This window comes from Garra rufa, unplaced genomic scaffold (assembly GCF_049309525.1).
Source record: "Garra rufa unplaced genomic scaffold, GarRuf1.0 hap1_unplaced_003, whole genome shotgun sequence".
Classification (NCBI taxonomy): domain Eukaryota; kingdom Metazoa; phylum Chordata; class Actinopteri; order Cypriniformes; family Cyprinidae; genus Garra; species Garra rufa.
In genome coordinates, this window is record NW_027394278.1 from 11,940,409 (window position 1) to 11,963,088 (window position 22,680).

At 44.1% G+C, this 22,680-nt stretch overlaps 1 protein-coding gene, 22 non-coding genes and 3 pseudogenes across 23 annotated transcripts; 11 read left to right on the top strand and 15 right to left on the bottom strand.

Annotated features, from left to right (window-relative positions):
• Positions 1-63: 63 nt before the first annotated feature.
• Positions 64-179, bottom strand: LOC141311194 (U5 spliceosomal RNA). Its single transcript, XR_012348658.1, has one exon. It is a non-coding gene; the product is annotated as a U5 spliceosomal RNA (small nuclear RNA).
• A 251-nt stretch (positions 180-430) lies between these two features.
• Positions 431-512, top strand: trnas-cga (transfer RNA serine (anticodon CGA)). The gene has a single exon. It is a non-coding gene; the product is annotated as a tRNA-Ser (tRNA).
• A 423-nt stretch (positions 513-935) lies between these two features.
• trnak-uuu (transfer RNA lysine (anticodon UUU)) lies at positions 936-1,008 on the top strand. The gene has a single exon. It is a non-coding gene; the product is annotated as a tRNA-Lys (tRNA).
• Positions 1,009-1,606: 598 nt separating this feature from the next.
• Positions 1,607-1,721, bottom strand: LOC141311274 (U5 spliceosomal RNA). The gene has a single exon (XR_012348738.1). It is a non-coding gene; the product is annotated as a U5 spliceosomal RNA (small nuclear RNA).
• Positions 1,722-2,126: 405 nt separating this feature from the next.
• Positions 2,127-2,198, top strand: trnad-guc (transfer RNA aspartic acid (anticodon GUC)). The gene has a single exon. It is a non-coding gene; the product is annotated as a tRNA-Asp (tRNA).
• Positions 2,199-2,301: 103 nt separating this feature from the next.
• trnag-ucc (transfer RNA glycine (anticodon UCC)) lies at positions 2,302-2,373 on the bottom strand. Its single transcript has one exon. It is a non-coding gene; the product is annotated as a tRNA-Gly (tRNA).
• Positions 2,374-2,635: 262 nt separating this feature from the next.
• LOC141311202 (U5 spliceosomal RNA) lies at positions 2,636-2,751 on the bottom strand. Its single transcript, XR_012348666.1, has one exon. It is a non-coding gene; the product is annotated as a U5 spliceosomal RNA (small nuclear RNA).
• A 251-nt stretch (positions 2,752-3,002) lies between these two features.
• trnas-cga (transfer RNA serine (anticodon CGA)) lies at positions 3,003-3,084 on the top strand. The gene has a single exon. It is a non-coding gene; the product is annotated as a tRNA-Ser (tRNA).
• Positions 3,085-3,506: 422 nt separating this feature from the next.
• trnak-uuu (transfer RNA lysine (anticodon UUU)) lies at positions 3,507-3,579 on the top strand. Its single transcript has one exon. It is a non-coding gene; the product is annotated as a tRNA-Lys (tRNA).
• Positions 3,580-4,175: 596 nt separating this feature from the next.
• On the bottom strand, positions 4,176-4,290 carry LOC141311285 (U5 spliceosomal RNA). Its single transcript, XR_012348749.1, has one exon. It is a non-coding gene; the product is annotated as a U5 spliceosomal RNA (small nuclear RNA).
• Positions 4,291-4,870: 580 nt separating this feature from the next.
• On the bottom strand, positions 4,871-4,942 carry trnag-ucc (transfer RNA glycine (anticodon UCC)). The gene has a single exon. It is a non-coding gene; the product is annotated as a tRNA-Gly (tRNA).
• Positions 4,943-5,177: 235 nt separating this feature from the next.
• Positions 5,178-5,245, bottom strand: LOC141311306 (U5 spliceosomal RNA; annotated as a pseudogene).
• A 259-nt stretch (positions 5,246-5,504) lies between these two features.
• trnas-cga (transfer RNA serine (anticodon CGA)) lies at positions 5,505-5,586 on the top strand. The gene has a single exon. It is a non-coding gene; the product is annotated as a tRNA-Ser (tRNA).
• A 1,091-nt stretch (positions 5,587-6,677) lies between these two features.
• On the bottom strand, positions 6,678-6,792 carry LOC141311299 (U5 spliceosomal RNA). Its single transcript, XR_012348763.1, has one exon. It is a non-coding gene; the product is annotated as a U5 spliceosomal RNA (small nuclear RNA).
• A 407-nt stretch (positions 6,793-7,199) lies between these two features.
• trnad-guc (transfer RNA aspartic acid (anticodon GUC)) lies at positions 7,200-7,271 on the top strand. Its single transcript has one exon. It is a non-coding gene; the product is annotated as a tRNA-Asp (tRNA).
• Positions 7,272-7,374: 103 nt separating this feature from the next.
• trnag-ucc (transfer RNA glycine (anticodon UCC)) lies at positions 7,375-7,446 on the bottom strand. Its single transcript has one exon. It is a non-coding gene; the product is annotated as a tRNA-Gly (tRNA).
• A 235-nt stretch (positions 7,447-7,681) lies between these two features.
• Positions 7,682-7,749, bottom strand: LOC141311307 (U5 spliceosomal RNA; annotated as a pseudogene).
• Positions 7,750-8,008: 259 nt separating this feature from the next.
• trnas-cga (transfer RNA serine (anticodon CGA)) lies at positions 8,009-8,090 on the top strand. The gene has a single exon. It is a non-coding gene; the product is annotated as a tRNA-Ser (tRNA).
• Positions 8,091-8,512: 422 nt separating this feature from the next.
• Positions 8,513-8,585, top strand: trnak-uuu (transfer RNA lysine (anticodon UUU)). The gene has a single exon. It is a non-coding gene; the product is annotated as a tRNA-Lys (tRNA).
• Positions 8,586-9,132: 547 nt separating this feature from the next.
• LOC141311305 (U5 spliceosomal RNA) lies at positions 9,133-9,247 on the bottom strand. The gene has a single exon (XR_012348768.1). It is a non-coding gene; the product is annotated as a U5 spliceosomal RNA (small nuclear RNA).
• A 581-nt stretch (positions 9,248-9,828) lies between these two features.
• On the bottom strand, positions 9,829-9,900 carry trnag-ucc (transfer RNA glycine (anticodon UCC)). Its single transcript has one exon. It is a non-coding gene; the product is annotated as a tRNA-Gly (tRNA).
• Positions 9,901-10,135: 235 nt separating this feature from the next.
• On the bottom strand, positions 10,136-10,203 carry LOC141311308 (U5 spliceosomal RNA; annotated as a pseudogene).
• Positions 10,204-10,462: 259 nt separating this feature from the next.
• Positions 10,463-10,544, top strand: trnas-cga (transfer RNA serine (anticodon CGA)). The gene has a single exon. It is a non-coding gene; the product is annotated as a tRNA-Ser (tRNA).
• A 422-nt stretch (positions 10,545-10,966) lies between these two features.
• On the top strand, positions 10,967-11,039 carry trnak-uuu (transfer RNA lysine (anticodon UUU)). The gene has a single exon. It is a non-coding gene; the product is annotated as a tRNA-Lys (tRNA).
• A 596-nt stretch (positions 11,040-11,635) lies between these two features.
• LOC141311286 (U5 spliceosomal RNA) lies at positions 11,636-11,750 on the bottom strand. Its single transcript, XR_012348750.1, has one exon. It is a non-coding gene; the product is annotated as a U5 spliceosomal RNA (small nuclear RNA).
• A 7,298-nt stretch (positions 11,751-19,048) lies between these two features.
• On the bottom strand, positions 19,049-22,592 carry LOC141309787 (uncharacterized). The gene is made up of 6 exons (XM_073832563.1): positions 21,781-22,592; positions 20,566-21,638; positions 20,379-20,456; positions 20,206-20,280; positions 19,813-20,115; positions 19,049-19,746 (listed from the first exon to the last, which is right to left on the bottom strand). The coding sequence occupies exons 1-6, from the start codon at positions 22,590-22,592 to the stop codon at positions 19,049-19,051; spliced, it is 3,039 nt and encodes a 1,012-aa protein (XP_073688664.1).
• Positions 22,593-22,680: the final 88 nt, after the last annotated feature.

The window sequence follows — 22,680 nt, forward strand, 5'->3', positions numbered from 1 at the left end:
GCGCTTCGTTCCACTGCACGTTGGCGGGCGGCCAGTTTGATTCTGCTCTTGACACTCCAGTACAGCTCTGCTGTGAGCAGAGCCCCCAAAAATACAGGTCACTCGCAAATGTTCCTCTCCACGGAAATCTTTAGTAAAAGGCGAAAGATTTATGCGTTGATGAAGAGAAACTCGAGCTATGGCTCCATTTCCTTGGGCCTGTGCGCTCCCTGTGCTAAACCACTACACTCACCAAGGGTAATCTAGGGTGCCGACACCTGCCAACATGAATTTAATGGCCCCCTCACTGTAAATGGGAGGAGTAAAAGTTAAAAAAGAAGAGCTCCTTTCTGCCACCTCCATTTTTCATCCGGGTGCAGTGCAGGTTGTCCGCGATGTCCTATGCTGCCCACATCTAGCCAACCAAAAAGCACGCAAAACACCCTCAGGTGTAGTCGTGGCTGAGAGGTTAAGGCGATGGACTCGAAATCCATTGGGGTCTCCCCGCGCAGGTTCGAACCCTGCCGACTACGAAGCGCTTTGCCTTCTTGGCTGTTTGCGACAGCAACTGTGCCTTCTCTACTTATCCTGGAAGCTGATTTTTTTCTCCCCTCTAACTCCAGTTGCTGCACGACAACTGGTCTTCCCACATCTCTTTTCAAGCAGTGTTTCCAAAGAACCAAGTCCAATGGAAGAGCTTTTAGGTGCTCTGATATAACAGTGTAAAAGAAGCCTACTCATTATGAACTTCTAGCACCATTTACTTCTCTGTCCAGGCCAAAAAAGTGTTAGCAAACTGTTGTGAAAAGAGTCCATTCATTCAATGTCACTGTTCCAAACTTGCCAGGAGAAGCCTATCAGTCTCAGCCCTAGTAGTCTGTGGCCTTCATCCTGCAGTACCGCAAACTTTAAGCAGACAGAGAATGCACATTGTTTGCTGTCATGCTCCCAATGTGGCCCGGATAGCTCAGTCGGTAGAGCATCAGACTTTTAATCTGAGGGTCCAGGGTTCAAGTCCCTGTTCGGGCGACAAGCTGTCAGTTTGCTACAGGCCTCCCCTCACGACCGAGTACGAAGGCTATGTGAGATGTTGAATTGAACTGTGACCCCTGCTTCTTGGAAGGCACCCTTAAATTTGAGATCCCTTGGCAAACAAGCCAGTGAACCTGTAGGTTGGGGCACTTCTGAGTTTTTTTAAGCAGACCCGGCCGGGGTTAGTACTCTGCGTTGTGGCCGCAGCAACTCCGGTTCGAATCCGGGTCACGGCAGGCTTTTTGTGCAGGCGAACACAACACCGAGCTCCATTCTGCCACCTCCATTTTTCATCTGGGTACAGTGCAAGTTATACTATACCAACAACGCAGGCGGTGGACGCTGGCTTTCGCCGGTCAGAAAAGAATGCTCAAAGTGCACAAGTCACTGATAGGGCCAAAGGAGCGGAAGCCATCTTTGTCTGGGCCCGTTCAGGGTTTGGATCCCGTTATGTACGAGAGAGCGCTGTCTTTTCATGCTGGCTAAAGAAATCTGAAGTTGCGACACAGGAAGCACAAAGGCTGCAAACACAGACCACGACGCGGCGCGCTTCGTTCCACTGCATGTTGGCAGTCGGCCAGATTCACTCTAGTATAGCTCTGTTGTGAGCAGAGCCCCCAAAAATACAGGTCACTCGGAAATGTTTCTGTCCACGGAAATCTTCAGTAAAAGGCGAAAGATTTATGCGTTGATGAAGAGAAACTCGAGCTATGGCTCCAATCCCTTGGGCCTGTGCGCTCCCTTTGGTAAACCACTACGCTTACCAAGGGTAACCTAGGGTGCCGACGCCTGCCAACATGTTTTTCATCACCACCGTCACTCCAAATGGGAGGAGTACAAGTTACAAAAGTCCCTTCCATCTCCCAATATTCACAAACCCAATCAAGTCAATGTCATCCCTTTTTTCATGCCCCCCGTATGAAAAGTGGAAAAAAAAAAAAAATGTAAATAATAAAGTGGTCCAAATAATGACCCCCTGTAATGCGTATCATTCAAGATATTGAGAGACTTAATAAGGTCATGGCAGGTTGATCTGGTTTTTCATGGAGTAATGGCTCGTTTTGGTGATGTCGGTGAAATCACGCCGGCTGGGGGCGAAGGCCAGCAAGAGCAGCTCCTCGTTAGTATAGTGGACAGTATCTCCGCCTGTCACGCGGAAGACCGGGGTTCGATTCCCCGACGGGGAGTCCTAGCTTTTTACTGCTTCTGAACGACTCATCTAAAAGTTTTTGGTGCAGACAGAGGTCACAGAAGCAATTCTGCTTCAACGTCAGCCGGAGCCAAAAGGAATGCGTTGGCCGGGAATCGAACCCGGGTCAACTGCTTGGAAGGCAGCTATGCTCACCACTATACCACCAACGCAGGTGGTGGATTCTAGCTTTTAGCATTCTGAAAGGAATGCTTGAAGCGCACGAGTCACTGATAGGGCCAAAGGAGCTGAAACCATCTTTGTTTGGATCCCGTCATGTACGAGAGAGTGCTGTCTTTCCACGCTGGCTAAAGAAATTTGAAGTTGCGACTCAGAAAGCGCAAAGGCCGCAAACACAGACCATGATGAGGCGCGCTTCGTTCCACTGCACGTTGGCGGGCGGCCAGTTTGATTCTGCTCTTGACACTCCAGTACAGCTTTGCTGTGAGCAGAGCCCCCAAAAATACAGGTCACTCGCAAATGTTCCTCTCCACGGAAATCTTTAGTAAAAGGCGAAAGATTTATGCGTTGATGAAGAGAAACTCGAGCTATGGCTCCATTTCCTTGGGCCTGTGCGCTCCCTGTGCTAAACCACTACACTCACCAAGGGTAATCTAGGGTGCCGACACCTGCCAACATGAATTTAATGGCCCCCTCACTGTAAATGGGAGGAGTAAAAGTTAAAAAAGAAGAGCTCCTTTCTGCCACCTCCATTTTTCATCCGGGTGCAGTGCAGGTTGTCCGCGATGTCCTATGCTGCCCACATCTAGCCAACCAAAAAGCACGCAAAACACCCTCAGGTGTAGTCGTGGCTGAGAGGTTAAGGCGATGGACTCGAAATCCATTGGGGTCTCCCCGCGCAGGTTCGAACCCTGCCGACTACGAAGCGCTTTGCCTTCTTGGCTGTTTGCGACAGCAACTGTGCCTTCTCTACTTTTCCTGGAAGCTGATTTTTTCCCCCCTCTAACTCCAGTTGCTGCACGACAACTGGTCTTCCCACATCTCTTTTCAAGCAGTGTTTCCAAAGAACCAAGTCCAATGGAAGAGCTTTTAGGTGCTCTGATATAACAGTGTAAAAGAAGCCTACTCATTATGAACTTCTAGCACCATTTACTTCTCTGTCCAGGCCAAAAAAGTGTTAGCAAACTGTTGTGAAAAGAGTCCATTCATTCAATGTCACTGTTCCAAACTTGCCAGGAGAAGCCTATCAGTCTCAGCCCTAGTAGTCTGTGGCCTTCATCCTGCAGTACCGCAAACTTTAAGCAGACAGAGAATGCACATTGTTTGCTGTCATGCTCCCAATGTGGCCCGGATAGCTCAGTCGGTAGAGCATCAGACTTTTAATCTGAGGGTCCAGGGTTCAAGTCCCTGTTCGGGCGACAAGCTGTCAGTTTGCTACAGGCCTCCCCTCACGACCGAGTACGAAGGCTATGTGAGATGTTGAATTGAACTGTGACCCCTGCTTCTTGGAAGGCACCCTTAAATTTGAGATCCCTTGGCAAACAAGCCAGTGAACCTGTAGGTTGGGGCACTTCTGAGTTTTTTTAAGCAGACCCGGCCGGTTAGTACTCTGCGTTGTGGCCGCAGCAACTCCGGTTCGAATCCGGGTCACGGCAGGCTTTTTGTGCAGGCGAACACAACACCGAGCTCCATTCTGCCACCTCCATTTTTCATCTGGGTACAGTGCAAGTTATACTATACCAACAACGCAGGCGGTGGACGCTGGCTTTCGCCGGTCAGAAAAGAATGCTCAAAGTGCACAAGTCACTGATAGGGCCAAAGGAGCGGAAGCCATCTTTGTCTGGGCCCGTTCAGGGTTTGGATCCCGTTATGTACGAGAGAGCGCTGTCTTTTCATGCTGGCTAAAGAAATCTGAAGTTGCGACACAGGAAGCACAAAGGCTGCAAACACAGACCACGACGCGGCGCGCTTCGTTCCACTGCATGTTGGCAGTCGGCCAGATTCACTCTAGTATAGCTCTGTTGTGAGCAGAGCCCCCAAAAATACAGGTCACTCGGAAATGTTTCTGTCCACGGAAATCTTCAGTAAAAGGCGAAAAATTTATGCGTTGATGAAGAGAAACTCGAGCTATGGCTCCAATCCCTTGGGCCTGTGCGCTCCCTTTGGTAAACCACTACGCTTACCAAGGGTAACCTAGGGTGCCGACGCCTGCCAACATGTTTTTCATCACCACCGTCACTCCAAATGGGAGGAGTACAAGTTACAAAAGTCCCTTCCATCTCCCAATATTCACAAACCCAATCAAGTCAATGTCATCCCTTTTTTCATGCCCCCCGTATGAAAAGTGAAAAAAAAAAAAAAATGTAAATAATAAAGTGGTCCAAATAATGACCCCCTGTAATGTGTATCATTCAAGATATTGAGAGACTTAATAAGGTCATGGCAGGTTGATCTGGTTTTTCATGGAGTAATGGCTCGTTTTGGTGATGTCGGTGAAATCACGCCGGCTGGGGGCGAAGGCCAGCAAGCGCAGCTCCTCGTTAGTATAGTGCACAGTATCTCCGCCTGTCACGCGGAAGACCGGGGTTCGATTCCCCGACGGGGAGTCCTAGCTTTTTACTGCTTCTGAACGACTCATCCAAAAGTTTTTGGTGCAGACAGAGGTCACAGAAGCAATTCTGCTTCAACGTCAGCCGGAGCCAAAAGGAATGCGTTGGCCGGGAATCGAACCCGGGTCAACTGCTTGGAAGGCAGCTATGCTCACCACTATACCACCAACGCAGGTGGTGGATTTTAGCTTTTAGCATTCTGAAAGGAATGCTTGAAGCGCACGAGTCACTGATAGGGCCAAAGGAGCTGAAGCCATCTTTGTTTGGATCCCGTCATGTACGAGAGAGTGCTGTCTTTCCACGCTGGCTAAAGAAATTTGAAGTTGCGACGCAGAAAGCGCAAAGGCCGCAAACACAGACCATGATGAGGCGCGCTTCGTTCCACTGCACGTTGGCGGGCGGCCAGTTTGATTCTGCTCTTGACACGGAAATCTTTAGTAAAAGGCGAAAGATTTATGCGTTGATGAAGAGAAACTCGAGCTATGGCTCCATTTCCTTGGGCCTGTGCGCTCCCTGTGCTAAACCACTACACTCACCAAGGGTAATCTAGGGTGCCGACACCTGCCAACATGAATTTAATGGCCCCCTCACTGTAAATGGGAGGAGTAAAAGTTAAAAAAGAAGAGCTCCTTTCTGCCACCTCCATTTTTCATCCGGGTGCAGTGCAGGTTGTCCGCGATGTCCTATGCTGCCCACATCTAGCCAACCAAAAAGCACGCAAAACACCCTCAGGTGTAGTCGTGGCTGAGAGGTTAAGGCGATGGACTCGAAATCCATTGGGGTTTCCCCGCGCAGGTTCGAACCCTGCCGACTACGAAGCGCTTTGCCTTCTTGGCTGTTTGCGACAGCAACTGTGACTTCTCTACTTTTCCTGGAAGCTGATTTTTTCCCCCCTCTAACTCCAGTTGCTGCACGACAACTGGTCTTCCCACATCTCTTTTCAAGCAGTGTTTCCAAAGAACCAAGTCCAATGGAAGAGCTTTTAGGTGCTCTGATATAACAGTGTAAAAGAAGCCTACTCATTATGAACTTCTAGCACCATTTACTTCTCTGTCCAGGCCAAAAAAGTGTTAGCAAACTGTTGTGAAAAGAGTCCATTCATTCAATGTCACTGTTCCAAACTTGCCAGGAGAAGCCTATCAGTCTCAGCCCTAGTAGTCTGTGGCCTTCATCCTGCAGTACCGCAAACTTTAAGCAGACAGAGAATGCACATTGTTTGCTGTCATGCTCCCAATGTGTCCCGGATAGCTCAGTCGGTAGAGCATCAGACTTTTAATCTGAGGGTCCAGGGTTCAAGTCCCTGTTCGGGCGACAAGCTGTCAGTTTGCTACAGGCCTCCCCTCACGACCGAGTACGAAGGCTATGTGAGATGTTGAATTGAACTGTGACCCCTGCTTCTTGGAAGGCACCCTTAAATTTGAGATCCCTTGGCAAACAAGCCAGTGAACCTGTAGGTTGGGGCACTTCTGAGTTTTTTTAAGCAGACCCGGCCGGTTAGTACTCTGCGTTGTGGCCGCAGCAACTCCGGTTCGAATCCGGGTCACGGCAGGCTTTTTGTGCAGGCGAACACAACACCGAGCTCCATTCTGCCACCTCCATTTTTCATCTGGGTACAGTGCAAGTTATACTATACCAACAACGCAGGCGGTGGACGCTGGCTTTCGCCGGTCAGAAAAGAATGCTCAAAGTGCACAAGTCACTGATAGGGCCAAAGGAGCGGAAGCCATCTTTGTCTGGGCCCGTTCAGGGTTTGGATCCCGTTATGTACGAGAGAGCGCTGTCTTTTCATGCTGGCTAAAGAAATCTGAAGTTGCGACACAGGAAGCACAAAGGCTGCAAACACAGACCACGACGCGGCGCGCTTCGTTCCACTGCATGTTGGCAGTCGGCCAGATTCACTCTAGTATAGCTCTGTTGTGAGCAGAGCCCCCAAAAATACAGGTCACTCGGAAATGTTTCTGTCCACGGAAATCTTCAGTAAAAGGCGAAAAATGTATGCGTTGATGAAGAGAAACTCGAGCTATGGCTCCAATCCCTTGGGCCTGTGCGCTCCCTTTGGTAAACCACTACGCTTACCAAGGGTAACCTAGGGTGCCGACGCCTGCCAACATGTTTTTCATCACCACCGTCACTCCAAATGGGAGGAGTACAAGTTACAAAAGTCCCTTCCATCTCCCAATATTCACAAACCCAATCAAGTCAATGTCATCCCTTTTTTCATGCCCCCCGTATGAAAAGTGAAAAAAAAAAAAAAAAATGTAAATAATAAAGTGGTCCAAATAATGACCCCCTGTAATGTGTATCATTCAAGATATTGAGAGACTTAATAAGGTCATGGCAGGTTGATCTGGTTTTTCATGGAGTAATGGCTCGTTTTGGTGATGTCGGTGAAATCACGCCGGCTGGGGGCGAAGGCCAGCAAGCGCAGCTCCTCGTTAGTATAGTGGACAGTATCTCCGCCTGTCACGCGGAAGACCGGGGTTCGATTCCCCGACGGGGAGTCCTAGCTTTTTACTGCTTCTGAACGACTCATCCAAAAGTTTTTGGTGCAGACAGAGGTCACAGAAGCAATTCTGCTTCAACGTCAGCCGGAGCCAAAAGGAATGCGTTGGCCGGGAATCGAACCCGGGTCAACTGCTTGGAAGGCAGCTATGCTCACCACTATACCACCAACGCAGGTGGTGGATTTTAGCTTTTAGCATTCTGAAAGGAATGCTTGAAGCGCACGAGTCACTGATAGGGCCAAAGGAGCTGAAGCCATCTTTGTTTGGATCCCGTCATGTACGAGAGAGTGCTGTCTTTCCACGCTGGCTAAAGAAATTTGAAGTTGCGACGCAGAAAGCGCAAAGGCCGCAAACACAGACCATGATGAGGCGCGCTTCGTTCCACTGCACGTTGGCGGGCGGCCAGTTTGATTCTGCTCTTGACACGGAAATCTTTAGTAAAAGGCGAAAGATTTATGCGTTGATGAAGAGAAACTCGAGCTATGGCTCCATTTCCTTGGGCCTGTGCGCTCCCTGTGCTAAACCACTACACTCACCAAGGGTAATCTAGGGTGCCGACACCTGCCAACATGAATTTAATGGCCCCCTCACTGTAAATGGGAGGAGTAAAAGTTAAAAAAGAAGAGCTCCTTTCTGCCACCTCCATTTTTCATCCAGGTGCAGTGCAGGTTGTCCGCGATGTCCTATGCTGCCCACATCTAGCCAACCAAAAAGCATGCAAAACACCCTCAGGTGTAGTCGTGGCTGAGAGGTTAAGGCGATGGACTCGAAATCCATTGGGGTTTCCCCGCGCAGGTTCGAACCCTGCCGACTACGAAGCGCTTTGCCTTCTTGGCTGTTTGCGACAGCAACTGTGACTTCTCTACTTTTCCTGGAAGCTGATTTTTTCCCCCCTCTAACTCCAGTTGCTGCACGACAACTGGTCTTCCCACATCTCTTTTCAAGCAGTGTTTCCAAAGAACCAAGTCCAATGGAAGAGCTTTTAGGTGCTCTGATATAACAGTGTAAAAGAAGCCTACTCATTATGAACTTCTAGCACCATTTACTTCTCTGTCCAGGCCAAAAAAGTGTTAGCAAACTGTTGTGAAAAGAGTCCATTCATTCAATGTCACTGTTCCAAACTTGCCAGGAGAAGCCTATCAGTCTCAGCCCTAGTAGTCTGTGGCCTTCATCCTGCAGTACCGCAAACTTTAAGCAGACAGAGAATGCACATTGTTTGCTGTCATGCTCCCAATGTGGCCCGGATAGCTCAGTCGGTAGAGCATCAGACTTTTAATCTGAGGGTCCAGGGTTCAAGTCCCTGTTCGGGCGACAAGCTGTCAGTTTGCTACAGGCCTCCCCTCACGACCGAGTACGAAGGCTATGTGAGATGTTGAATTGAACTGTGACCCCTGCTTCTTGGAAGGCACCCTTAAATTTGAGATCCCTTGGCAAACAAGCCAGTGAACCTGTAGGTTGGGGCACTTCTGAGTTTTTTTAAGCAGACCCGGCCGGTTAGTACTCTGCGTTGTGGCCGCAGCAACTCCGGTTCGAATCCGGGTCACGGCAGGCTTTTTGTGCAGGCGAACACAACACCGAGCTCCATTCTGCCACCTCCATTTTTCATCTGGGTACAGTGCAAGTTATACTATACCAACAACGCAGGCGGTGGACGCTGGCTTTCGCCGGTCAGAAAAGAATGCTCAAAGTGCACAAGTCACTGATAGGGCCAAAGGAGCGGAAGCCATCTTTGTCTGGGCCCGTTCAGGGTTTGGATCCCGTTATGTACGAGAGAGCGCTGTCTTTTCATGCTGGCTAAAGAAATCTGAAGCGCTTCGTTCCACTGCATGTTGGCAGTCGGCCAGATTCACTCTAGTATAGCTCTGTTGTGAGCAGAGCCCCCAAAAATACAGGTCACTCGGAAATGTTTCTGTCCACGGAAATCTTCAGTAAAAGGCGAAAAATGTATGCGTTGATCAAGAGAAACTCGAGCTATGGCTCCAATCCCTTGGGCCTGTGCGCTCCCTTTGGTAAACCACTACGCTTACCAAGGGTAACCTAGGGTGCCGACGCCTGCCAACATGTTTTTCATCACCACCGTCACTCCGAATGGGAGGAGTACAAGTTACAAAAGTCCCTTCCATCTCCCAATATTCACAAACCCAATCAAGTCAATGTCATCCCTTTTTTCATGCCCTCCGTATGAAAAGTGAAAAAAAAAAAAAAAAAGTAAATAATAAAGTGGTCCAAATAATGACCCCCTGTAATGTGTATCATTCAAGATATTGAGAGACTTAATAAGGTCATGGCAGGTTGATCTGGTTTTTCATGGAGTAATGGCTCGTTTTGGTGATGTCGGTGAAATCACGCCGGCTGGGGGCGAAGGCCAGCAAGCGCAGCTCCTCGTTAGTATAGTGGACAGTATCTCCGCCTGTCACGCGGAAGACCGGGGTTCAATTCCCCGACGGGGAGTCCTAGCTTTTTACTGCTTCTGAACGACTCATCCAAAAGTTTTTGGTGCAGACAGAGGTCACAGAAGCAATTCTGCTTCAACGTCAGCCGGAGCCAAAAGGAATGCGTTGGCCGGGAATCGAACCCGGGTCAACTGCTTGGAAGGCAGCTATGCTCACCACTATACCACCAACGCAGGTGGTGGATTTTAGCTTTTAGCATTCTGAAAGGAATGCTTGAAGCGCACGAGTCACTGATAGGGCCAAAGGAGCTGAAGCCATCTTTGTTTGGATCCCGTCATGTACGAGAGAGTGCTGTCTTTCCACGCTGGCTAAAGAAATTTGAAGTTGCGACGCAGAAAGCGCAAAGGCCGCAAACACAGACCATGATGAGGCGCGCTTCGTTCCACTGCACGTTGGCGGGCGGCCAGTTTGATTCTGCTCTTGACACAGAAATCTTTAGTAAAAGGCGAAAGATTTATGCGTTGATGAAGAGAAACTCGAGCTATGGCTCCATTTCCTTGGGCCTGTGCGCTCCCTGTGCTAAACCACTACACTCACCAAGGGTAATCTAGGGTGCCGACACCTGCCAACATGAATTTAATGGCCCCCTCACTGTAAATGGGAGGAGTAAAAGTTAAAAAAGAAGAGCTCCTTTCTGCCACCTCCATTTTTCATCCGGGTGCAGTGCAGGTTGTCCGCGATGTCCTATGCTGCCCACATCTAGCCAACCAAAAAGCACGCAAAACACCCTCAGGTGTAGTCGTGGCTGAGAGGTTAAGGCGATGGACTCGAAATCCATTGGGGTCTCCCCGCGCAGGTTCGAACCCTGCCGACTACGAAGCGCTTTGCCTTCTTGGCTGTTTGCGACAGCAACTGTGCCTTCTCTACTTTTCCTGGAAGCTGATTTTTTCCCCCCTCTAACTCCAGTTGCTGCACGACAACTGGTCTTCCCACATCTCTTTTCAAGCAGTGTTTCCAAAGAACCAAGTCCAATGGAAGAGCTTTTAGGTGCTCTGATATAACAGTGTAAAAGAAGCCTACTCATTATGAACTTCTAGCACCATTTACTTCTCTGTCCAGGCCAAAAAAGTGTTAGCAAACTGTTGTGAAAAGAGTCCATTCATTCAATGTCACTGTTCCAAACTTGCCAGGAGAAGCCTATCAGTCTCAGCCCTAGTAGTCTGTGGCCTTCATCCTGCAGTACCGCAAACTTTAAGCAGACAGAGAATGCACATTGTTTGCTGTCATGCTCCCAATGTGGCCCGGATAGCTCAGTCGGTAGAGCATCAGACTTTTAATCTGAGGGTCCAGGGTTCAAGTCCCTGTTCGGGCGACAAGCTGTCAGTTTGCTACAGGCCTCCCCTCACGACCGAGTACGAAGGCTATGTGAGATGTTGAATTGAACTGTGACCCCTGCTTCTTGGAAGGCACCCTTAAATTTGAGATCCCTTGGCAAACAAGCCAGTGAACCTGTAGGTTGGGGCACTTCTGAGTTTTTTTAAGCAGACCCGGCCGGTTAGTACTCTGCGTTGTGGCCGCAGCAACTCCGGTTCGAATCCGGGTCACGGCAGGCTTTTTGTGCAGGCGAACACAACACCGAGCTCCATTCTGCCACCTCCATTTTTCATCTGGGTACAGTGCAAGTTATACTATACCAACAACGCAGGCGGTGGACGCTGGCTTTCGCCGGTCAGAAAAGAATGCTCAAAGTGCACAAGTCACTGATAGGGCCAAAGGAGCGGAAGCCATCTTTGTCTGGGCCCGTTCAGGGTTTGGATCCCATTATGTACGAGAGAGCGCTGTCTTTTCATGCTGGCTAAAGAAATCTGAAGTTGCGACACAGGAAGCACAAAGGCTGCAAACACAGACCACGACGCGGCGCGCTTCGTTCCACTGCATGTTGGCAGTCGGCCAGATTCACTCTAGTATAGCTCTGTTGTGAGCAGAGCCCCCAAAAATACAGGTCACTCGGAAATGTTTCTGTCCACGGAAATCTTCAGTAAAAGGCGAAAAATTTATGCGTTGATGAAGAGAAACTCGAGCTATGGCTCCAATCCCTTGGGCCTGTGCGCTCCCTTTGGTAAACCACTACGCTTACCAAGGGTAACCTAGGGTGCCGACGCCTGCCAACATGTTTTTCATCACCACCGTCACTCCAAATGGGAGGAGTACAAGTTACAAAAGTCCCTTCCATCTCCCAATATTCACAAACCCAATCAAGTCAATGTCATCCCTTTTTTCATGCCCCCCGTATGAAAAGTGAAAAAAAAAAAAAAATGTAAATAATAAAGTGGTCCAAATAATGACCCCCTGTAATGTGTATCATTCAAGATATTGAGAGACTTAATAAGGTCATGGCAGGTTGATCTGGTTTTTCATGGAGTAATGGCTCGTTTTGGTGATGTCGGTGAAATCACGCCGGCTGGGGGCGAAGGCCAGCAAGCGCAGCTCCTCGTTAGTATAGTGGACAGTATCTCCGCCTGTCACGCGGAGGCAGGTCGTGAATAGTTGGAACACGCTGACAGCCAATGAAATGCAAGCTTTGTTGCCGCTGTCCAAGGTTTTGAATTACACCGACAACCAATCAGATTTTTTCACATTATTTGGGGTAAACGTCTGGACCGGGGTTCGAATCCCGCTCACTGCAGTTTTGCGCTCTGCTCAAATGTGAACTTAAAGCAAATGTAAACACAAAAAGACACCCTACAGCCTTCCAGTAAAAACGTTACATCATTATTTACATGAAACAATTATTTATGTTTCTTTTATGTGTGGTTATTGGCCAAAGTAGCTACAGTATTGAATCAGCACCTTGGACAGCATAAGATTGAATAAAACATATATAAATCTTACTCAAAATTCAATATTTATTTGTCATGTTATGTTTATAAATGTTTTATTTGACATATGTTAATAAATATATTTTATATTATATATATTTATATGTAAAACATATTTATATATTCATATATTTTATTTTTGTATTTACTATATAAATACTGAACTTTATAAATGTTATTAAAAATTCAATATATATTTGTCATGTTATTCTGCAAATTCCAAATGTACAAAATAAGGCAGCAACTTTATATAAAATTTTATATAATTTATACATAATTTAATTTTTATGTATTTGTATAATATATATATATATATATATATATATATATATATATATATATATATATATATATATATATATATAATTTGCAACTGTAAATCCTGTAAATTTGTTTTTAAAGTTTATATGTTTTTGTGGGTACAAACAAGTGTGATATATATATATTTTTTTTTTGAACAATGTGTTTATTGTTTTTGATTATGCAAGACAGATAACAGAAAAACACATTTCCAATTTGTCACAATTATTTCCCACCCCAACAAGAGAACATCACTCTCTTCTCCCCTATAGAAATACACAGACTTCTCATACAAGAGACAATTTAAATGCAAAACAAATCTAACAATGTACCCAATAACCAAATATACATTACTGTACTTTACACATAAAAGTTATTTTCCAAAAAAAACAAAACAAACAAACACTATACATAGTTACACCTCTTGTAATAAATGACCAATATTATTGTTGTTTATGTAGCAATTAAAGGGCTTCCATATTTCTTCATATACATCCATTTTATTATTAATAAAATATGTTACTTTTTCCATGGCCATACACTGTGCCATGGCATTAATCCAAGTTCCAATAGATGGTGGATCAGGCCTTTTCCAGCTAAGAGCTATCATTCTTTTAGCTTGTAATATAGCATAATCTATGAATTTGCGCTGATGAAGATTTAGTTTAAGGTTCTTTGGATATAAATGTAGCAAAATCATTTTTGCATCTAGGGGAATATTCAAGGATACAATTCTTTTTGTAATATTAATCACTTCCACCCAAAAGTCTCTAATAATGTTGCATTCCCAAACACAATGTACAAATGAACCCTGAGCCTCTCTGCATTTAAAGCATGTATCAGGAATATTTTTATTAAACCTATTTAGTTTGACAGGAGTTATGTAAGTCTGCATCAACCAGTTATATTGAAGTAGTTTTAAGCTAACGCTCCCTAACTGTTTCTGAGAATTTTTACAGACTTGTCTCCATTCATCCTCAGATATATCCTCATTCAATCCTATCTTCCATAATTCAAGTTTCGGTGTTGTTGATTCAGTAGACCCTGATACAAGCCAGTTGTAAAAAACTGATATTAATCCTTTATTATTGCTTTTCTTAGTAATTAATTCCTCCAAAGACGAAAGTACTGGCAAGTTTAATGATTGGTTCTGCCTAGAAAGAACAAAACTCCTTATCTGTAAGTATTTAAAGAAATGTTTTCTTGGAATATTATACTTAGTAGATATCTGCTCAAACGACATCAACGTTCCCTCCTCAAAAAGATCACTAATTTTGCTTAATCCCTTTTCAACCCACAACCGGAATCCTGAGTCATTCGTGCCTGGTTTGAATAATGTGTTGCCCCAAATGGGACTATACTGGGATAAAGAGTCAGCTATTTTCATGTACTCTCTAACTTCATACCATACTCCAATCATATTACGAACTATGGGGTGCGTGGTGACTGTTTTCAGTTGTTTAAACTTATCTGAATATATATACAAGTTTAAAGGTAACGCCAAACCACATGACTCCATATCCACCCAGGATGGTTTATTTCCAGAGGAAAAATAAAACATTATTGTTCTTAATTGTGCAGCTAAATAGTACCAGTACAGGTTGGGGCATTTTAACCCTCCAGTGTCAAATGGAAGATAAAGAAGAGAAAGACGAACTCGAGGGCATTTCTTGTTCCAAATAAATTTCCTGAATAATGAATTAATCTTTGAGAACACTCCAGCTGGTGGCGCCAAGGGGATATTTTGGAATAAATACATGAATTTAGGCAAAATATTCATCTTCAATATATTTATCCTTCCTATCAATGAAATTGGTAAAGATAACCATCTCTCCAATTCTTTAGATATTGATTCCATTATAACATTATAATTTGTAGAAATTATATTTTCTAATTGGGGAACAATTTTGATACCCAAATATGTAAAACTGGATGATAATTTCAAGGTAAATAAATGTGATGTATTTGGACAACTATCCTTATTAAGCAGCAATAACGATGACTTTGATGTGTTTACTTTATATCCCGATATACTTCCGAATTGAGTGATCAGGTCTAAAAGTGCTGGAAGAGAGGCGTTTAATTGTTTTAGGAATAACACCACATCATCAGCGAATAAAGCTATTTTATGTTCCTTGCCACCCATTTTAATCCCTTGTATGTGGTTGTTAGCTCTTACGGCTATTGCTAGCGGTTCTATAGCCAAAATGAATAAAAGTGGGGACAATGGTGAGCCTTGAGGGCAACCTCTTGTAATATTAAATGTCTCAGAAATCATCTCATTGGTTAAAACTTCAGCCACTGGGTTGGAATGTAATAATTTGATCCAATGTAAAAAGGAGTTTCCAAATCCGAATTTTATGAGAACGTCAAAGAGATAAGCCCATTCGATCCTATCGAAAGCTTTCTCCGCGTCGAGCGAGAGAAGAGCAGTATCCTTTTCCTCTTTTTGGCTATGCAAAATATTTAAAACACGTCTTACGTTATGAAATCCCTGTCTATTTTTAATGAACCCATTCTGATCATCACCCACAATGCCCGGAAGTACAGTCTCTAGCCTTTTTGCCAAGATTTTGCATATTATTTTGGTATCTGTGTTTATCAGACTAATAGGTCGCATATTTCCGCATTTTGTATTCGGTTTTCCTGGTTTTGGTAAAAGAATGATCAAAGCCTCTCTCATAGAATTAGGAAGACATACACTATTATAACATTCTATATACATATCATAGAGTGGCTTAACCATTTTATCACTGAAATATTTATATAGGTCGATGGGCAGGCCATCAGGTCCTGCTGTTTTACCACCTTTTAATGCCTTTATAGCCTCCATAATCTCAACTGTCGTAATCTCACCATCTAATTTAATTTTAAATTCCTCAGATATTTTAGGAATGTTGAGATTATCAAAAAACGCGGAGTGGACATCTGTCGTGGCCTTACATTCAGAGCAATATAGTTTTTCGTAGAAGTTTTTAAACGCTTTATTAATTTCCAACGGGTCTACAGTCATATTTCCATTTTCATCTTCAATACTAGTAATTGCTCTTTCTAATTCCTGTTGTTTTAAACGCCAAGCTAGAAGTCTGCCTGGTTTTTCTCCCTGATCGTAAAATTGCTGCTTTAATCTTAATAAATTGGCCGCTGCTTTTTCATGTGTTTTTTCATTATATTGGGTTCTTAACAATAGCAATTCTTTTAAAACATTATCAGTATTTTGGCCTGCTTGTAAACTTTTTTCCTCGAGTAAGCGAATTTTTGTTTCAAGTGTTTTATATTTCTCCTGTTTCTCTTTTGTCTTCCTACTCGTATAACTTATAATTTGTCCTCGTATAAAGGCCTTAAAGGCTTCCCATCTGGTTATAGCTGATGTTTGGGTAGTGTTATGTTCAAAATAGTAATCAATTTGTTCCCCTAAGAACTCAAGAAATCTTTTGTCTTTCATCCAGTGTATTTGAAATCTCCATTTAGTACGATTATGAGAAAACTTTGGTTCAACGTATGTCAAAGATACAAGAGCATGGTCTGAAATAAGAATACTAGTATATTGACAATTCCTGATACATGAAATTAGTTCAGCTGAAATCAGAAAGTAATCTATTCTTGAGTATCCTTTAGAAGTACTGGACCAACATGAATATTCCCTTTTTATTGGGTTTTGAGCCCTCCATATATCCACCAAGTTAAGTTCCTTTATAAAATATTGTAAAGCTTTTCTAGACCTTACATGGGTGTTATCAATACCAGATGACCGGTCCTTACTGGGCTGCAAAACACAATTGAAATCACCTGCCATAATGTGTTTTCCGGGCATTGTGGAGATTCTCAAAAATAAATCATTATAAAAATCTGCATTATCATCATTAGGTCCATATACATTAATCAGATTGATCCGAGTTGATAGAATATTTCCCTGTACAATCAAAAATCTACCTTTGGGGTCTTTAGTTATTTTATCAATGCGCAAAGGGATAGACTTATGTATCATAGTTATAACTCCTCTGGAATTCGAATAATAAGCTGAAGACAATACCTGACCTGGCCATCTACGCTTAATTTTGATTATCTCATGATCTAACATGTGTGTTTCCTGCAGGAACACAATTTTGGCTCTTATCTGTTTTATTCTATCCATTACTTGTTTTATTTTAGTTAGTTTACGAAGGCCTCTACAATTCCAAGATACACATTCAACCAAAACGTCTGTCATTTTTATAGTGTCATATTTAACATAAAGAGAGGTAAATTGTCTTAGTGCAAGAATAACAATAAAAACCTATAAAGGGTACCATTTGAAATAAAACCCAAAACGAAAAGGAAGAGAGCAACCCACCCAGAACCCAGGCCTGACTCACTAGAACATACAGGCTCCCCCAAACCCCTAAATAACTTCCCTCCATTATCCGGAATAGGTCCACACTATGCTGAGGAACTATTCTCCTGTAACGTTAAACCAAAACTCAGCTCAATTACTTGTCTACGTAGAAAAAATAATCCAGATAAGATGTTTTATCTATCAACTGAAAGTAAAATATACGTGTCATACTACATGCACGTACTTTTCAGCACTCACCTAAGAAGCACCTAATTACACTTTAAGAAGAAGAAAGAGAAAACTAAATAAAATATATCTTTAAACAGGACTTTTTAAAACTTTATATTAGTATTTTAAGAGAATCAAGTTTGTAAGTAGTCCGATGTCACGTTTCCAACAAATTCAGGCCCTTCATACCTCTCATTTTCCAGCAGCCACATCTGACGAGATTTTAAGTTCAATAAAAGTTCTCATCAAGTCACACTTAATTTAGTCATCCTCAGTCACTGGCTCCAGTTTCTTGATGTAATTATTCACGTCCGTTGGTGTATTGAAGACGACAGTGCGGTCACCGTTGGTCAACAGGAGCCGTGCGGGGTATATCACCCGGTGCTTATCCAGACCGAGTTCCCGTAACCGCTTCCTCACGCCGTCGTAACTCCTCTGTCGCTTATACACCTCCGTTGGCAGGTCAGGAAGAAATCTTATTTTGTTGTTTTGGTACATCACCTCTTTCTGTATCCGCGCTGCTTTCAAGATATTTTCTCTGTCCTTGTAGTTTAAGCACTTGATGATGATAGTTCTCGGATACGTGGTGGAACTTTGGCTCGCTGTTACCCGGTGCGCTCTCTCCAAAACCGGCGGCGTTATCTTCAGAGCATCCGCTATCCATTTTTCCATAAAGGAACAGGTATCATTGCCTTCCACTTTCTCGGGTATGCCCAGTACACGCAAGTTATTACGTCTACTCCTCCCTTCTAAGTCTTCGACTTTGTTATTGAGGTTTTTTGTCTTGTTCTCAAGTTTTTCGATAGTTTCTTTCAGGGTTTGTATCTCGTCTTCTGCCGTCGATATTCGCATTTCGGCCTCTATGATACGCCCACTACAATCTTTCACGTCCGTTTGGACAATTCTTATTTCCGTCAGTACACCGTCTATTTTTGTGTTAAAGTCTTGTTTGAATGAGGTTATGGCAAGCATGAGGTCCTTTGTTGATGGATTTTCCATGTTTATGACTTGTTCAGCGTCCGCGGACACGTCAGCGTGTGCCTGCTCCGGTGAGCATGGCTCCCCATCAGCTAGCTCCTGACCTAACGTTACATCCTCGAAGCTCTCCATCGTTTTCTTCTCCTTAGCCGCTTTTTTTGGCATGTTTGAGGTGGTTTACTCTTATGCTTACAATTTTGTCTCTTTATATGACCTCTCTATGGAATATTATGCAGGATTTATTGAAAAGCAATTAAGCACGAGGAGAACGTGTCTGCTCACCTTGCCGCCATAACCGGAAGTCCTCAAGTGTGATATATTTTAGTTGCATTTCTACTTTATTAATTTTATTTGCTTATTTTTGTAAATGTGTGTTTATTGGCCAGTTTAGCTCAGACAAAATTAAGCAGAAATAAATGTTATTTATTAATGTCAGGTTTTAATCTACAAACATCAAATTAACAAAAGATTTAAAAGTAAAAAAAAAACATTTTAATTTATATGACATAAAAATAATATTGACATGAGTTGTGGATTAAAAGGTTTCTAATCAGTTATTATTATAGTTACAGAGTTATATGAAGTAGATGAAACTATAAAACAATAAAAACTATCAATGAAATCTAAATAAATCCAAAGAACATATATAATTATTTACAGAAAACAAAAGGAAAAAAAGACTTATTTTCCTTTCTCTGCAATCCATCTTTGCTTTTCTGCCTCATAAAAAGCAGAATCTTTAAAGTCTTTCCAGGTCAACTCTTTGTCCATACCCTGATCTTTGTAAATAAAAAAGACTTTAGCAGGACAGTATATGTATTTCCCTGATACCCCGGGAAAGCCCGTGTGAACATGTGGACTGTTTGGGCCCTGCTTCAGTTCCATTTTGCAGAATCTGCACAGGCGACCAGTGGGTTGAGGTTGCGTATCAGACCTCTTCCGTTTCTGTTGCCCTTTCTCCTCAACTCGTTTTTTTGTGGCTTCCAGTTCCCTCTGAAAAAACTCTGTCTCCATAAAGTCCTGAAAAGGCATTCTTTGGTTTGTTAGACCTTCTGCACTGTAGGTTGTAAAAACCTTTGTTGAACAATAGAAGTATCTAACAGGACCCTGCTGGTAAAAGAAGTGAATGGAGGAGCCATCATTCTCGTACCGAGATTTGGGCTGTCCACAGGCAAGACAGGTCTTTGTTTGTTTCTTTTTCTGTTCGGTGGGTTGTTGCTGTTGCTTTTGCTGCAGCTGCTGTTGCTGTCTCTCCATAATTTCTTCCACAATTTTCTCAACAGCCACGTGAGTCATACGTGTGGTTGGAGGAGGTGCAGGTGTGAGCATGACTGCTGGAGTCACAGTTGCAACTGGAACACTAGTAGTTTCACTACCCTCTGTCAGCAAATACCAGAGTTGTTGTGTCTCAACAAGTTTTTATGGACTTGTATTTAAGAAAGAACTGGTGTTTAAGAGTTTTGCAAGGTGTTTGACATACTGTGAGATGTGTAATCTTGTGGTTGAATGGAGCATGCTGTTAGGGTCAGTACAGGAACTGTGGACCATTGCTGCATACTCCTGATCCACAAGCTTAAGCATGTCCTTCTTTCCATGGTGTTTCTTTAGTAAAGTGTCAATGGTCTCCTTCATTGGGGCTGTCCACTTTTTGTGATCTAACACAAACACTCTACCACCAGTCTTCACAGGTCCAGTGCGGCTGCTAGCAGGTGAGGCTTTCATGGGCAAAGGTGGTGTGAATGTGGCACCTACAACAATCACATTAACATTTAATCAGTATTTAGCCAAGATGATAAATAGCAGAAACGTTTTTGGTTTGACCATCTGTTACTACTCACCTGTTTCTGAACGAAGATCAGCGTGACCAGGAAAAGATGAGGACAGAGAGGGTACAGGTTGGGGACTGGAGGTCACTACAATAGCAAGTAAACAATTGTAAATGCATTTTTAAGACAAAAATACAAATGAGATACTGGGATGACATGACACTGTGTGTCTAACAAATGTTCACCTGTCTCTGAAGAATGCTCAGCCTTGCATGGAAAAGATGAGGACAGCAAGGGCACAGGCTGGGAACTGGCGGTCACTACTACAACAACAACAACAACAACAACAACAACAGAAAATGAAACCCTTTGTAAATATATATATAATGAAGCATATATGTCTTTTCAGTTCCTGTGTCTGTAAAAGTTTACCTGACTCTAGATAAGGACTTGGAGTCACATCAAGAGGAGCAGAAGTGTATTGCGACATGGCAGTGGATGTGTCACTCTGCTCAGCTGGATGTACTTCAGTCATCTTGGTCTTGTGCTTTTCCCAGTCCAGGACAACAGGGCGACATCCAGGTTCAACATACTCCAGCCCAAATCTTTCTGCAGTATCTCTGCTACATACCCAAAGGGCAGGATACTTTGGCACACCTAACAGCCTTTCTGAGACTGTATTCATCTCTGCCATCAGAGCTGGATCAAAGGCTGCTGGAAGCTGAACACCTGGCTGTTTTAGGTCCACCAGACGCTGAAAATTCCAGCGTGCCACTCCGGTCATCCCCTGGGCTTGAAACAGTTCTGAGGAGACACGTGTGCCAGTGACCCACTGAGCCTGGTGGAAGTGGTACCCCTCTTGCTGAGAAGTTCCTCTTATGGGGATCCATACTGGAACTTTGGCCCCCTCACCCTGAACGTGGTTCAGTTGCAGTATTCCACCATGCCTGTACAAGATTTCACCGGCAACCTCTGGATCACTTAGACATCCTCGCAGAATGTGAACCCGCTGTATGCGCCATGTTTTTAGCATGGACGGTTTGTACAGGGGAACACCATCAGGATCTCCTGCCAAATGAAAATGGTGCATAACATCCTCGACCCTCCTCACAAGTTCTTTAGGCTGTGTGATCTTTGTTCTGCAGTGTTCCCGAATGTGCTGCTTTGTGGGGTTGGCAGGCTCAATACCACAAAATGCGTAAGCATCCTTGAGCTTCTGCAGATCTTCCTGATCCACAACACAGAAGGCAGCAGACAAGAACTGGGAGAAGGAGCTGTAAAGGGCATGATGCTCAGAAACACACTCACGGAGGAAGCGCCTCATACAATGGAACAGGTCCAGCTTGATCATGATGTGCTGATTGTAGAAAGATCTGGAAGCACACTTGTTCTCTAAGTTTCCAGAAGTGGCTTCGGCAATAATGTCATCTGTAGTCTGCCACGCTTCCCAGTTCAGGTGCTCTGTTTTGTGAGAGTCTGGCACTCTGAATGGTGCACAGCAATCTCTGGGGAAAAAAACAGAAAAGTATAATGTTAATGTTAAAATCAGTCAATGGATCTGTTCATCAGTCAGGATAATAGTATTAACTGATGTATACATTCTCTATGTGATATGTCTTAGGCAAGGTACAGAATTATCAAGCCTACCTGTCAACCCACTGGTAATGTGCCTTCTCCATTCCTGCCGTCTGGTACCGATTTGCGAGTCCCCTGTACATGGGCTCCAGGGACTTTTCCGTCTCTGACTGTACCATCACCCATGATAAGATCATCCAACTTTCATTCATGATGGCATAGGATGACATTGTGCCAGAAGTAAAAGTAACCTTCCTGGCCACCTTTCGGGTGTGGTCGGAATGAAATGCCTGCCCAAAGGTTCCTTGTAGGAGCTGTATAATAGCTCTCTCTTGGCGCTGATACTCGTGCAGGAGACAGTCAGTGAGATAATGTGCAGACACAGCAATTCCACTCCATCCATTGGGATCAGCATACTCGCCAAAGGGAGCAGGCTGGGTCTCGTTTCTCAGGAATCCTGTGATGCTTCTCTGTCCATACTTTCCAGCCTCAGCATCCAAGATATTCTGACAACTGAGGAGGTAGGCCAAGTGAGCACGTTCATATTTAAGATGCATCATTTCCATCACCTGGTTGGCCATGTCTGTGGGTGATTTACCAGTACGCCGCAGTTCATCCAACAGAGATTTACACACAGCCTTCTTATAAGTGAGAACAGCTGGCAACAGGTTTGTGAAGTGTTTGGGGAGCTTTTCCAGCCACTGTGGGTTGTCTGCATACCATTTTTTTTTACAGACTTTGCAGCACAGACGTGAAGAAAACAGACAGTATTGACCTGTGATGCCTGCAATCACACGAGGTCTACCAACTCCTGCAGATGTCACCTGTGGCTGTCTACACCCTTCAAAGCATGGCAGAGTGTAGTTGTTCCTCAGCCTGGCCATCAGGGTATCATTTTCAGGCTTCCAAATAAAAAATGGATGAAGCTGGAAATATTTAGGAGATGGCAGATCGGTGATGGTGTCCATTAGT